Raw genomic sequence first — 13,727 nt, forward strand, 5'->3', positions numbered from 1 at the left:
AGGCATCTGGAGTGGATGGCCATCGCACCATCATGGAACGGGCCCGGAACCGATGCAAACCGGCGGCAGCGGTGGAACGACCAACGGCCCCGGTGCACCACACACTTCCGTCGGTCTCGGGCAGGAAATGTCCACCGATCACACACAACACATGCAACAACAGCAGCAACAGCAGCAGCAGCAGCAACAGCAACATCCAGCCCTTCACGGAGCAGGTGGTGCTGGAGGAACTGGTGGTGGTGGCGCTGGAGGTGGCGGTGGCGGTGGTGGAGGTGGCGGTGGAGCACCACATCACGTACCACCACATCCGCAGCATCCACACGCGCACCATCCCGTGCAGCATCCGCATCATCCCCATCACCATCATCACCATCCGGGACAGATCCATCCGGGGCACCATCCGGTCGTGGGCCAGCATCCGGGGCAGGGTGGACACGAGCTGACCGATATGCTCCAGATGCTCGACCAGAGCGGGACCACCTCGTTCGAGGACCTGAACATCCACATGTTCAACACGCCATTCGAATGAAACTTGCTCTACTACGGCGGCTACAACAACTACAACAACCACCACCATCACCACCACCCGTCCCTGGCAGCACCGCAGTCGTACCCTTCCTCTTCGTCCTCCTCGTGCGCTTCCACCGCTTCGACCGGCGGTACCACCACGACGAGCGCCTCCGCCTCCGTCATGGCAGCGGCAGCGGCTGCGGCAGCGGTGGCGGCCGCGGCGGCCATATCATCAACCACACCACCATCCTTCTCGTCCACGACGGCGACAATCGGTGGTGACCCGTTGGCCCTCGCGGCGGAAGGATTCGGTGTGACGGCAGCGGCCGGCTACGGCATGATGGTGCATGAACATATGTAAATACTAGAACCCCGGGAACCGAGTAAACACTGGAAGGGGGGAGGGAAAGAATGCTCACACGTTCGAACCCCGTTTTCTCCAATCACCACAAATTCAACTTCTCCACCAAATAGCCAGAGCGCTGTATAGGAATGTTTATTTAAAAACACGAGGGCACCCGAACCGCAGCCGAAACAGTTTGTAAAGTTTGTTTTAGTTTTCCTCCCTTGTAAATCAGACAAATTTTTATACGAGAGCAAATAATTTAATCGGACTGCATTATTATTGTGTGCGAATCCGCGATATATTTCATTTCTCCGCAAAACAAGTGCGCCCGCGCCTCCATTATTGAAATTTCTGTTTAGAATAAGTTTATTTGGTGTTTCCTCTTTGGTATTTGCAAAATCAAACGCAACAGATTCCTAATGCAAAGCGATAAAAGTTGTTGTTAACCACAATCAGGGGCACCAAAAAGAAAGGGAAACTTTTTCCACACACACAGAAAGACGTCAAATCGTTCCCAACCGGAAACCTCTTTTCCTTTGCGGTTTCCTAAATAGAATGCCTAGTTACTAAAAACAAACCAGGCCCGCCGGAATGAGAGGAAGCGTAAATCGCTGTGCTGGCTCAATGAAACGAGTACCGTTTGCTTTCATTTCGTACTACCACGTGGAAATTAAAGAAGCGCCACGTGCGAAACCGACACAGGCTACCGGCCACAGCAAACGGTGTCCAACAAACCGGCGGTCTGGATGTGAAGACGGCCAGGAAAGATTTTAGATAAATTATTGAATGCGACGGAGAGTAAAATGCAGTTTACAGCACAGCAAAGGGTATGTGAGTGAGTGAAAAGAGTTAGGAAGAACATTGTAAACATAAAACATAGCAAAAAATAGTATCTTTAAGTATAGCAATGTCGGACAACGGCGATGCGATTTGTACGCATCGAAAGCAAACACAGAAAAGGGGTGAAATATGCTATGTTGTCGGTTGTAGGCTCTATAATCGCGGCACAATGATTGGCAGGGTGGAAAGGTGATCAGTAGAAGATCAGTAGACACCTATTCGCAGGCCCCCAACAGCAGCATTCGTCACCGTGGCCTGTAGACCACGAAAATTGCGAGTATGTAGAAATAGGCAAGAGCGAAGAAAAGAAAACTCTTAAGTATAATTTAAATAATCTTTTGAACAGTAATTTAAACTAGCCGTAAGTGACAGTTTAAGAATGCAACGGATGCAACGAACGGGAGGGCCAGCACCGAAGGAGACAGAGAGAGAGAGAGAGAAAAGGTGTGTTTTGTGAGATTGAGAATGCGGGATAATGAAAACCGGAAGCTCTCCATCACCAAAAACCACACAACGATTGGGTTAGATTAAGGCAACCCTTGCTCGCAGGTTATATGCCATGCATCGAGGGGCTTGTGGTTCATCACAATCGATAGGGAATAATTTATACCCCTCCGACACTCCGTCGACATCCTCCTTAGGTGTGTTTCGTATTCGTTTTTATACATATATAAAACTTGTTAGTTAATTTTCCTTTTGCGACCCACGAAACACACGGAAGCAATCAAGGGCGCGCACCGTGCACCCTTTATCCGATCCGATTTTCTTCCGATATACATCCGCTGGCTATGCACGCGACCACGGCGAGATAGGTAGAAAGGGGTGGGGTCTGCCCCCTCAAACTGTCTGTCCAGGGGCAGTAAAATCTCCTAGAATCAGGATGAGAGGATCCTTCGTAAGCATCACATGCAGAGATAAACTTCCAAACCGGACCAAACGCTCCGATACTCCATTAGGATGTTTTAAGCAATACATAGGTTCAATCATACGCGTTTCCGTTGTTCCGTATGTTGACTTTCTCCCCCCCGCGCTCCGAATGCTTCCTTCCACAAGCGCCACAGAGCCACAGGAATTCCACCGTTTTTTGAGTAGTATATTTGTTTTGGCATTCGGAAGACTCTAGTACGTTAACGTTGGATAATTTATTTCTGAACCGATGTACGGACGGTGTAGAGTTAACTTCCTACAATGGAAGTGCAAGCAGTGGAAATTGTTTATTTTACTAAAACAAAACCATGCCCGACCCAGCACACCCCTTCCGGATGATTGATTATAATGCACCGCAAGCGGCGTTCGAGCGAAAAATGTTGCGTCCAGCTTTTAACTCCACGAGATTGAAATACAAAGTAAGCAAAACGAAACATAAAAAAAAAACGTTGTAATTTCTGCGCATGTAAAAACAGATCACTCTCCAAACAGATATACAAAATTTGAGAAGAGCAAAAGAATACTTTTATGTATTTAGCTGTCGCTTAACAAACACGTGCAAACACGTCGCGGCTCACAAAAAACGGTCGGTAAACGGAAATGGCAGAAAGCAAAATATCAAAACTCCTTCACTTGCCTACTTCATTTTGTATAAAGCCGAAATGTATTGAAATAGGTTTTAAAGGACGAAGGAGAGAAGCGTGTTAGAGAGATAGAGAGATTAGTGCTCGGGAGGAACGGGAGGCATCGGAACAGTTTTGCCAATGAAATCGAGTATATTGAAAAAAAGAACACCCCGGCCACAACAAATCGTGATGATTAAAATGGGAGAAAAGGGGTGAGAGTTAAGAAACAAACGTAAAACAGGCGAAAAGTTTAGCACCGGCGGCGACTGGAGCTCGTTCGCTGGCCAGAATTGACGGAGACGATGAACATATTGCAGATGCTTATGCGTGGATATAAATACAGATTATATATATAAATAAGAGCGAATGTGTACTTCTTTTTTAAGTAAATTAACGGCCACGTGTGCCGCCAGTCGGTTGGGGGAGCAGATCAAGAAAAGAAAGCAATTTGCGAACATTATAGGAAGGGGAGGTGAAGAGAAACATTTGAAAAGAAAATCCGTAACGTGGATGGAGAAACCGAATGGAAAGCGCTGGAGACAACTGATGGGAAAGAAGAAAATCAAGTTTAATATAATAAAAGAAAAATTAAAAACATAAACAGAGTATGGAGTATTTATTTGTAATTAGAATGGTGTTGATGGGTATGGTTGATTGATTAGATGATCCTACTTGGATCCACCCATCCAAGTTGGACACCAACGGATGGTATCTCCTATGAATCCTACTTCCCTAGTATCAGAGAAGCCGAAATCGAGCCATTCGGAGTGTGATTTTTGAGCGAAATGCGAAGCGATTTCGATCTTGCATACCAGGCGCGAAGACCGTAAGGAGGTATCCCGCAGTGATAACCGGATATCGCTCGGATTACTTGATCGATGCTGATTTGTTAGATGATCCGTCTTGGATACCCCCAGCCCTTAACCCGACAGATGGCATCTCCTATCAATCCTGCAGCCCTGTTATTAGAAAAGCTGGTCTTAATCGAGGTGTTCGAACGGAGAACAAAATCAGTAGAGATGTTGGTGTTTGATATCAGGAAGGAAGATCGTAAATTGTTATATTTTCTTCTCTGAAATTGTCGCCCATTTTTTTTAAATTTAAATGTCCGATGCTGTCAGTTTCGTGCTTTAAATGGAAGTGCTGTCAGTCAATCAAACTGTGTTGTTATATATTAGTAAACTGGGGGAGATTTTACATTTTTAGTATTTAAAATGTCTTGAATTATTTCACACACCCTTTTACCTTCGATCCCATGAACTTTATAGACAATTTGTAATTTATTTAGCAACTAAAGTCCGCAGTATTCGGTTGAATTTTCGAATTATTTTCGAAATGTCAAATATGTCCGTTTGACGTTTCGAGGTAGTCAGTTTTGTAAAAAAACACAAACAACCTGCATCCGCCATCAACCTGCGCCTGCCATCTTGTTGTGCAAACTTTCCCACCTCTTCCCCACCTGTGTGTATCGACGACCAGGACGCCGTGATAAGAAAATTGCTATCAGATCATAACCCCACATTGATTGTCGAGCGAACACACTACCGTGCGTGACCCCCGAAAAAGGCAACGTTGTACACATCATCAAAACGTCCCATCGAGCTAGCGCGTTGGCGGTGAATGTGACCACGTCGGGACAAAACCGCTTACCATCGGCAATAATTAAGCATATCATTCTCCGAAGCTCGGGTCGCAGGTGACGAATCGTCTGTGAAAAAATGTTCCAAAAGCGCCAACTACGATTAATCTACCTGGTGATTTTGATCATCGTGCTGGTGCTGATCTACAAAAGCTTCACCATGCCGAAGGCAGATGAGGACGGAGAGCAGGCATCCGGGGACACTATGCTACAGCCTTCCGGGGCGCCAGTGCAGGTGTTTGTGTTCTACGAAACGCTGTGTCCCGATTCGAAAAATTTTGTCCTCCGCCAGCTAGTGCCAGCCTTCGAGCGTGCGCAGGAATTGATGAAAATCGAGTTTATTCCGTACGGAAAGGCTACCGTAAGTAGATCCTTTAAGGGGAACTGGAGGATGGTTTTATCACATGTGCTTCGTTTTCATTGCAGACTCGAACAAAGGCGGACGGTTCGCTGCTGTTCGATTGCCAGCATGGTCCGATCGAGTGCGAGGGTAACATCATACATGCGTGCGTTGTCGAAGCGGTCCACGATCCGCATAAACAGCTCGCCATGGTGGCCTGCATGATACGGGACAACCTTATTCCGCGGGATGCGTTCATCGGTTGCGCGAAGCAGCATGGCGTAGAGATCGAATCGATCCAGAAGTGCTACGACAGCCCGCACGGTGAGGAGCTGCTGAAAATACATGGCGAGGCAACGCACGCCCTCCGACCGGCCGTATCGTTCATTCCGACCGTCACGCTCGACGGTGCCCAGAACGACCAGAAAGCGATCCTGAAGGATCTGTTCGGTAGCGTGTGCCAGGTGGTGGCCGGTCGCGGACCGAAGCCGGATGTGTGCAAATGATAGCAGCTAGTGTTGCACTTCCTCACGCGATATCTGAAGACGGAAGTGCTGGACGAGGTCTGGCAACTTCCCGGCCAGCTACGGCGAGGATTGTTTTGGCTGCTAAATTAATTCGGGAGACGTTCGTTTGCCAGCGTAGCACACATACCTTGTCAGTGGTTCCGAATCGAAATAGTTGCATCCGGTAATGAATCGGTCAGTCATTTTTCTGAGACATACAAAAACCTTTTCACTAGTAACGTCCCGATAAACCATACCCAGCGTACAGGTTACGAGCAGGCTACTCATTTGGTCACATTTTTCGTTGTCTATAGTATCTGTTATTTCTTACCTTCCAGTGTATGGTCTCGTACTGTTCCCAAAGTAAAACAAAATAACGCTCCTCACTCCAAGAACCAAACCAAGGTTTAATAGTTGCTAGGATAAAATGTAAAACAACATTCACAGCTTAGCCGGAGTAGGCCCCGTTTGAGGCGACCTACTAGGATCCCGCTAGTCATTCTTGCGAGGAAGCGATTGTAGGCAAAATAGGCAAATTTAATGGCAAAATTCCAATCATCCCCGCAACGCAAATTAAGTCAATACGCTCATAGTACTAGTAGTGGCGGATAGAACCGAGTTACCGAGTAACACAGTATAGTATGCATGTTTAAAGCAATTCCAGTGTCCAGTAGAGTCTAATCGGATTTGTTCCGGGAAAGCGGTTAAGCCTCGGTCAAACGTAACGAAACTAGGGCGGAGGATTATTTTTTTCTTTCAATGAGACTGAGTAATGCACATTTAGTGTTAGCTACTACAAGAACACACACACCTACATTCTTCGATACGAATTTATGTCAACGATTAGCATAACTTCTTGTAATCGTATGGTATTACTGTTTGCACTCGGGTTATGTTTCGTTTTGTTGTAACTTCTCCCTGTTTCGTGATATTTACGATAGTTTGAGAGTGATTGTTATAAGAACAGATGAAACAAATTGATTAAATTATTTAAAAATGTTTACCACACTATCGCCAGAACCTCTGCCTCTTCTCTATGGTTAAAACAAAAATTATTTTCCAGTTTATTGTACTGTTTATTTTCAAACATAGTTTAGATGCTTTCTTCGCTCGCATGGAATTGAATGTCCGCATGAATGATGCTTTGTAAACCTAGTTGCCCTCAACCTCCATCGCCTGCGTTTGCTGGCCATCCGAACCCGACTTTGGTAGGCTGTCGTCGTAGAACAGATACTCGTCCTGGTATTCTTTCAAAATCTTGCTCGACCGCTTTTCGTCCAGGAACAGCGAGTAAACCTTGCGAATGTCGTCCACGGTTATTTCAGCCGCCTTCCGCCGCTTGCTCACCAGACTGGCCGTGGTGATGGACTGGATCGCGTAACGCAGGCTCGTCTCCGTCGCAATGCGTCCAAGCACCATCAGTGCGTCGCTATTGATCTGACAATCTTCCTCCTCGCAGCGAATCTTGAGAATTTCTTTAATCTCCTTCTCCGTGTACGGCACGGTCCGAATGATAATCATACGGTCGAGCAGATCGATCGGAATGCCGTGCGGGCTACGGTACTGGGTGCCCCGAATCTTTGTAATACCGCGATTGGTGGCCATCACCACCACCGGTGCCATGTCACTCTCCAGTGCTCGGTTGAGGAACGAGAAGCATTCGATGTCGAGCATGTGACACTCATCGATGAACAATACGCCCGGATTGATTTCGGCCTTACCTTCTTCGCGCCACTCGATTACCTTGCTGTTGATCTGGTCGCGTACCTCCTGCTTGATTTCACCCGTATCGCCGGAGAATAGCGCCAGAAAGCCGTGTGTCCGGCTATTGATAACATCGATCTCGTGCAGCGAAACCGTGTGAACGACTTCCTTGCGCTTCTGCAACTCACCTTCCGGACACTGCACGAAACGAGTCTGGGACCCGGTGGCATCGTAGTCACGGGCACGCGTGAAGCTTCTTCCCAGCTTCGACACCTTGCCGGACGCTTTATCGATGGTTATAATATCGCCCGCCTGAATCTTTTCCTTGATGAAACATTCGATAATCTTGTTGCCCAGATCGTAGTTGGTCTCCATGTCGGTCGTTTTCATCGTCACCTTGCCCACCTTCTGCCCGGTTCCGGTGGCTGGTCGGTCAATCTGGATTTCCACTACCTCACCCTCGATAATTTCTGTTTCCTCCTTGATCCTTAGACCGATACTCTTCCGCAGTGCCTGCGACAGTGCTTCGGTTTTGTTCATCTCCAACGAGTAAATCTCCGAGCCGGACATACTAGTAAAGGGTGTTTCGTTTCCCAGTGCCTGCGCCATACCGACGGCGATGGCCGTTTTACCCGTACTCGGTTCACCTGCCAGCAGTATGCACCTACCGGCAATTTTACCCTCGCGCACCATCTGCACCACTATGCCGGCAGCTCGGCGGGCCTCTTTCTGACCGACCATACCCTGGGAAACGGCACGCGCCTCGAGCACATCGTCCAGCCCAAGTCCACGAATGTGCGAATGCGCTCCAATGCGTTCGATGCGGGTCACATCGCGGATCTCTATCTTATCCAAGTCCGTCATTTTCTGAGTTCTGGTTGAAGTCTGCACCAAATAAGTTGTTTACCGCAGGCGTATCTGAAGCAACCAGAGATTTGGTTACCTTAGCAACAAAACAACCACCGAAAATTCTGGAAAAGAGAAAATGTTTTACTTGAAACAAGCATGAATTGGTCGGTAAAGATACAGTTTTCTACATCCAACTAGAGTGAAAAGCATCTTCTACATTTTTCGGCGTTTTGAAACGCACTTCCTCGTGTTCGGTGCATTGACAGACAACGCGCGGAATCCGGGATGGAATGTTCCGGCACCGGAATACTATATAGTATCGATTTTAACTAAGTACGTATCTCTACTCCAGCCTTCTCCCATAACTTACCTCTTAAAATTACTAAATATGAAGGGCTATATCTTGTAAAAACACCTTTTCTGATAAGTTTTACTATTCAATTGAACGCACTGAAATCTCGCGGTTCGGGCGTCACACAACTTGATCTGTCAGAAATCTATTCTGACAATCGTGCATGTTGTACTAGATTGGTTTGAAAAAAAAAAAAGGAATATGAAACTTATTTCATAAAAACCGTAGATTCATATAAGGAAGATTTTTATTAAATCGTTTTAGTTTTTGGCACCATAAATTGCCTTTTATTCTACAAATAGCCAACAATAATTAAATTTTTCCAAAATCACGATTACCACAGTTTATAGAGGTGAATTGACAGTCGATTGACAGCTTGGACTGTTTACAAACATTTTAGTTGGCATTTCTTTCATTTCGTCGAAACTTTTTCCATGTGATAAGTCGGTGCAGGAATCTTTTCGTTAATTACGCTGCGAATTGTGCCCATAACAAGTGCTAGTTGTGTCGTACCAAACGCTCGTGATCGAACGCAATGGGCAAACGGCATCGTGAATACCGGGACGACGGGGGTTCCTCTACCGAGTCGAACGACGACGCGCAGACCACGTCGAAGCTGAACGGTGGGGAAGTGTGCAACCACATCACCAAAGCGCAGATCGACCTGGCCACCGTGCGGAAGAGTATAAAAACGAGCGGTTTCGATAAGTTCTGCACCAGGTGCACGCAGGAACCGAGGGTGCATCTTCCGGAGACCACCAGCATAGGAGCGAACTTCGATCTGTGGCTGTGCCTAAAGTGCGGTTCCCAGTTATGTGGACGGGACAAAAATGAGCATGCCATCCAGCACTTTACCCAGTTCGAAGAGCACTCGCTTGCTCTGAACACAACCACGTTCGATGTGTGGTGTTACAGCTGCAGCGTCAAGGTAGATCCGAATGTTAAGTCGAAGTTGCTCGAAATTGTGAGATTTGCCAAGGGAGAAGTGGTCAAGCAACAAAATTCGAACGGGGCGCAGAGTGTGGATGAAAAGCTGCAGCTATCGACCGAATCGGTGCGCAAAATGGTAATCGATGTGCTTCAGTCGACGCCGGTTGTTGGCAATACCTCGACGGATGTGCCCAACCCAACGAAACATGCTAGTAGCAGCAGCAATCAAAAGCAGGACAATCGAGGCAGTTCCATCGATGGCGTACTCACCATTTCATCACCGTCGACTAAGGATACGCAAGGCTCTTCGATTGCGATTCCTGCCAAATCGTTCTCGATCGATTCGTTGCCTCGGGTGCGTGGCCTGTCGAATCTGGGAAATACTTGCTTTTTCAACGCCGTACTGCAGTGTCTGGCCCGCACCCCATACCTGCTAACCATCCTGAAGCAATCCGTGGTCGAAGGAGGAAAAGTTCACATCCCCGGTGGTGTACTGAAGCTCGAGGATGGAGAAATCGAGCTGCCATCGATCGACGGGGAGCTGGGAGCTTGGCGTAGCCTTACGGGGGCACTTGCCGACATACTGGCCCAGCTGTCGGATAGTGCGACGGGTGTCATTTCACCGAAGCGCCTGCTGTCTGAGTTGACCACCAAATGGCCCCAGTTTGCGGGAGGCCAACAGCACGACTCCCACGAGCTGCTACGCCAACTGCTCGAAAGCGTGCGCACCGAGGACGAGAAGCGCTATACGGCACTTATCATGAGCACGCTAAAACCGGGTCGGCGGAACAGCGACGATGCCCGGGACGAAACTCTGAAGGCTAAGGTACGCTTTTACGGTGACCAGATCTCCCAGGGCGGCTTGCGTCCGGAGCAAATATTTCGTGGTTCGCTCGTGTCGACGCTTACCTGCCAGGATTGTCACCATACGTCGTCGAGACACGAATACTTCCTCGACATCTCGCTGCCGGTGTGCGTGGATAAACCGCAGCCACCGGCGTCGACCGGGGCGGGCGCGCGAACGAAATCGCTTACCAAAAAGGAACGTTTGCGTGATAAAAAAGCGAAACGCATCGCTAAGCATCAGAAGAATCGCAAAAATGTCTCATCGGATGCTGCATGTGGGGACGGTCCGGAAGTGTTCGGCGAAGGGAATGGCGATGGGCCACAAATGGTCCCGCTCACCGACGATCTTCCGGCGGATGATGGAGGAGATGATGACCAATCGTCGGATGACTCGAACGAACCTTCGGACGCCGACGTTGAGGATAACGATGTGACGGACGATCCACTCTCGAAGGGAGGTGATGATGTTGACCAGGTCTTGGTGGTAGACCAGAACGCTAATCCGTCGCCGGAAAAGATGGACGAAGCGCCGGAAAATCAGAACAAAGAGTCAGAGAACGGAGGCGCCAAGGGAACGCGCATGGTGCGCCAACGCACGTACAGCCACGCGGATTGGAGCAACACCATCGCACCGCGCTACCAATGTGAGGACGGCGAGTACTCGGTGCAGTCGTGCTTTAACAACTTCACCACCCTAGAACTGATGACCGGAAACAACAAGGTATGCTGCGATGCATGCACCGAGCAGATCAACGGCAAAGACGGCAAGTCGGTCAACACGAACGCTACTAAGCAGTTTCTCATCTCGGTGCCGCCGGCGGTGCTCATCCTGCATCTGAAGCGCTTCCAGGTCGGGCCGCGTGGACTCTTCAAGAAGATCACCAAAGCGGTCACGTTCCCGTTCGTGCTGGACATTGCGCCGTTCTGTGGCTCGAAAGTAAAGCGTGCGGCACACGTGCGCCCTGGGCAGAAAAAGATCCTCTACGCACTGTACGGGCTAGTGGAGCACTCCGGGTCCATGCATGGAGGACACTATGTGGCGTACGTGAAAGTACGCCCACCGATCGATAGTCACGATGTACGCTGGAAGTTTATACCTCAGGGTACCAAGGACGAGCTGGATCGCAAATCGGAACAGGAGATGGCTAAAGAACAGGCGCGCCGAATGATGGGGGTGCAGCTGCGCGATGGCTCTGGCTCGATTAACGGAACCGCCGAATCCCCGGAAAAGGCTACCGAAGATAATGAACCGCAGCAAGAGGAGGGCGCAGTTGGCTACGGTACGGAGAAACCGCAGGAATCGATACCGGATGTGGAACCGCCGCCCGGCAAGTGGTACTACGTATCGGACAGTTTCGTTCGCGAAGTGACCGAAGAAAATGTCCTTAACGTTCAGGCGTACCTTCTCTTCTACGAGCGAATATTCTAAAAACAATGTTCGTGATTTACTCTTGTTTCCTATCCGCTTCGCTATCTTACTAATACTATACCAAACTCGATACACGAAAAACAAAATTGTTTGACACAATTCACGTGTTTCTTCTTGACTTTACATGGGATAAGAGTACTGGATGGAAACAAATGATTGCACCACTAACCGCTCATGCTGGAAGGAGAAATATGGAAAGGCTTAACGATCTAGCCCCTTTTAACCTACTACTACTTAATGAATATCTTCTCTCGTTTCGTTTCCTGTGCAACCTGTTTCAAGCTTCTTTCGTGTCTATAAGTATGTTTTCCTCGCTCCTTTAGTGCTAGATGTATTACCTCGTGGCCCACGTGGCCTAGTTTGTCGATGATCATTGTATTTCCTTCACGTGAAGTTCAATCTAAGTTGTTACACCCATGTTAAGCCCGAAGGGCGGAAATTGAGAATAATGCAAGTAAATAAATGTTTGGTTGAATGACTTAAAATGTGTGTTTGTTTGAAGATGGCATTGCATAAAATCACACTGCCCTCATAGTAATATGTCACAAAAAGGTGATAACAGTCGTTACAAATATACCTATTATACACCGTTGCATAAACATTTTACACTTCTTTGTGAAGTTATCTGTGTTGCGGTTCAAATCAAACATGTTTGGTAGATATTTATTATTTAAATACAAAAAAAAATGAAGTTCTATAGAAATTTGGCATGTTGTTTTAAACTAGTTTCCAAGTTTGTTGGAAAAAAGTTGTACGTTGACAAAGTATCGCCGTTATAGAAATGTTGGACAATGCAAGAAAGTGATACTAAATTTTTCGGTAAAAAGATAGAAATCCTTTTTTTTAGTCCCTTTTTTGTCGAGACATTAGAACTCCTTGTATTTAATCTGAATTACAATAGCTGCTAGATTGTTCCTTGTGGAAAATGTTCGACGTAACACATGTGGCCTGGCAAGAAAAATGCCCGAGAAAGGAAAACGCCGTCCGCCTACTGCGCCTTTAGTGAGCCAGCGGTTGCTTAGTGCAAGAATATTTCTACGATCTCTCGTTGATAGTTTGAACCAGCTGCAAAATAAATCTTTTGTTCTGGCAAAGAACAAAAAAGAAAAATCCGCCATAAGATTCGCCCTCGAACGATGACGTCACCCGCCAGTGGGAGACCAGTGAGGGAGTAAGTAATTTCACCGGACGGCGAGCAAAAAGAGAACCGCTGAGAGAAGGTTCCTTTTCGCCTTGGAAAACGCGCACCATCGTTTCTCGCATCTAACCACGTTTCGATGGCGTCATGCAAGGCGTCCCCATTATCTTGGCAACCCCTTCAAACCTCCCCCAACCATTGGAAGATCCAACAATCGATGACGACAAAACCGGTTACCGCGCGGCTGGCGATCCCGAGGATTCGTATCGTAGTAGCGCGTGGTTTTCGTCGGCCGTTCGGCTCGCGGCGCAACAGTTTCTCTCAACGCCTCCGTCGTGACGGTTGTGTGTACTCCGTAATATAGCAACGCGCTGGTCGGGGCACCAAAAAGTTGCGCCAAGTTGCGGTACGGCATTACGACGACGGAATCCAATTGCAAACGGGAAAACCAACCCTAACGTGGAGGCGCGTGGTTGTATCGATACAGGCGTGTAGCAGAAAAAAGCATTGTCCTCAATCCGTGTCTACTTTCGACGAATTAAGGAATCTGTGCATGAAACAGTGTTGGTGGGGAGATTAAGAACAAACGCAAAGGTGTCACGGCGAGTTGGTGCTGGCTTCCCCTTCGGTGACCGTGACCCAGCTAGACCGCAATACCGACCGGCTGCCTCCTTCCCTTGTTCAAGTGTAACGGTGTGCTCCACGTGTGTTCGTCCGTTGGCAATAAGGGAAGAACGTGGTGTAA

The 13,727-nt window shown here is 47.9% G+C and overlaps 4 protein-coding genes across 4 annotated transcripts in view; 3 read left to right on the top strand and 1 right to left on the bottom strand.

Moving 5' to 3' along the window:
* LOC131295000 (aryl hydrocarbon receptor nuclear translocator homolog) overlaps nt 1-768 on the top strand; it is a 198,439-nt gene extending 197,671 nt beyond the window's left edge. The window contains exon 14 of the mRNA XM_058323059.1: nt 3-768. Coding sequence (XP_058179042.1) covers nt 3-529 — 527 coding nt within the window. The 3' untranslated portion in view covers nt 530-768. The remainder of the gene's footprint in view (nt 1-2) is intronic.
* A 3,933-nt stretch (nt 769-4,701) lies between these two features.
* Nucleotides 4,702-6,022, top strand: LOC131290045 (GILT-like protein C02D5.2). The gene is made up of 2 exons (XM_058319428.1): nt 4,702-5,249; nt 5,315-6,022. The coding sequence occupies exons 1-2, from the start codon at nt 4,968-4,970 to the stop codon at nt 5,732-5,734; spliced, it is 702 nt and encodes a 233-aa protein (XP_058175411.1). The 5' UTR covers nt 4,702-4,967; the 3' UTR covers nt 5,735-6,022.
* A 582-nt stretch (nt 6,023-6,604) lies between these two features.
* LOC131282397 (ruvB-like helicase 2) lies at nt 6,605-8,386 on the bottom strand. The gene has a single exon (XM_058311854.1). It carries the CDS (start codon nt 8,300-8,302, stop codon nt 6,887-6,889), a length of 1,416 nt encoding a protein of 471 aa, XP_058167837.1. The 5' UTR covers nt 8,303-8,386; the 3' UTR covers nt 6,605-6,886.
* A 686-nt stretch (nt 8,387-9,072) lies between these two features.
* LOC131281409 (ubiquitin carboxyl-terminal hydrolase 45-like) lies at nt 9,073-12,314 on the top strand. Its single transcript, XM_058310737.1, has one exon. It carries the CDS (start codon nt 9,175-9,177, stop codon nt 11,842-11,844), a length of 2,670 nt encoding a protein of 889 aa, XP_058166720.1. The 5' UTR covers nt 9,073-9,174; the 3' UTR covers nt 11,845-12,314.
* Nucleotides 12,315-13,727: the final 1,413 nt, after the last annotated feature.

This window comes from Anopheles ziemanni, chromosome 2 (genome assembly GCF_943734765.1).
Source record: "Anopheles ziemanni chromosome 2, idAnoZiCoDA_A2_x.2, whole genome shotgun sequence".
Classification (NCBI taxonomy): domain Eukaryota; kingdom Metazoa; phylum Arthropoda; class Insecta; order Diptera; family Culicidae; genus Anopheles; species Anopheles ziemanni.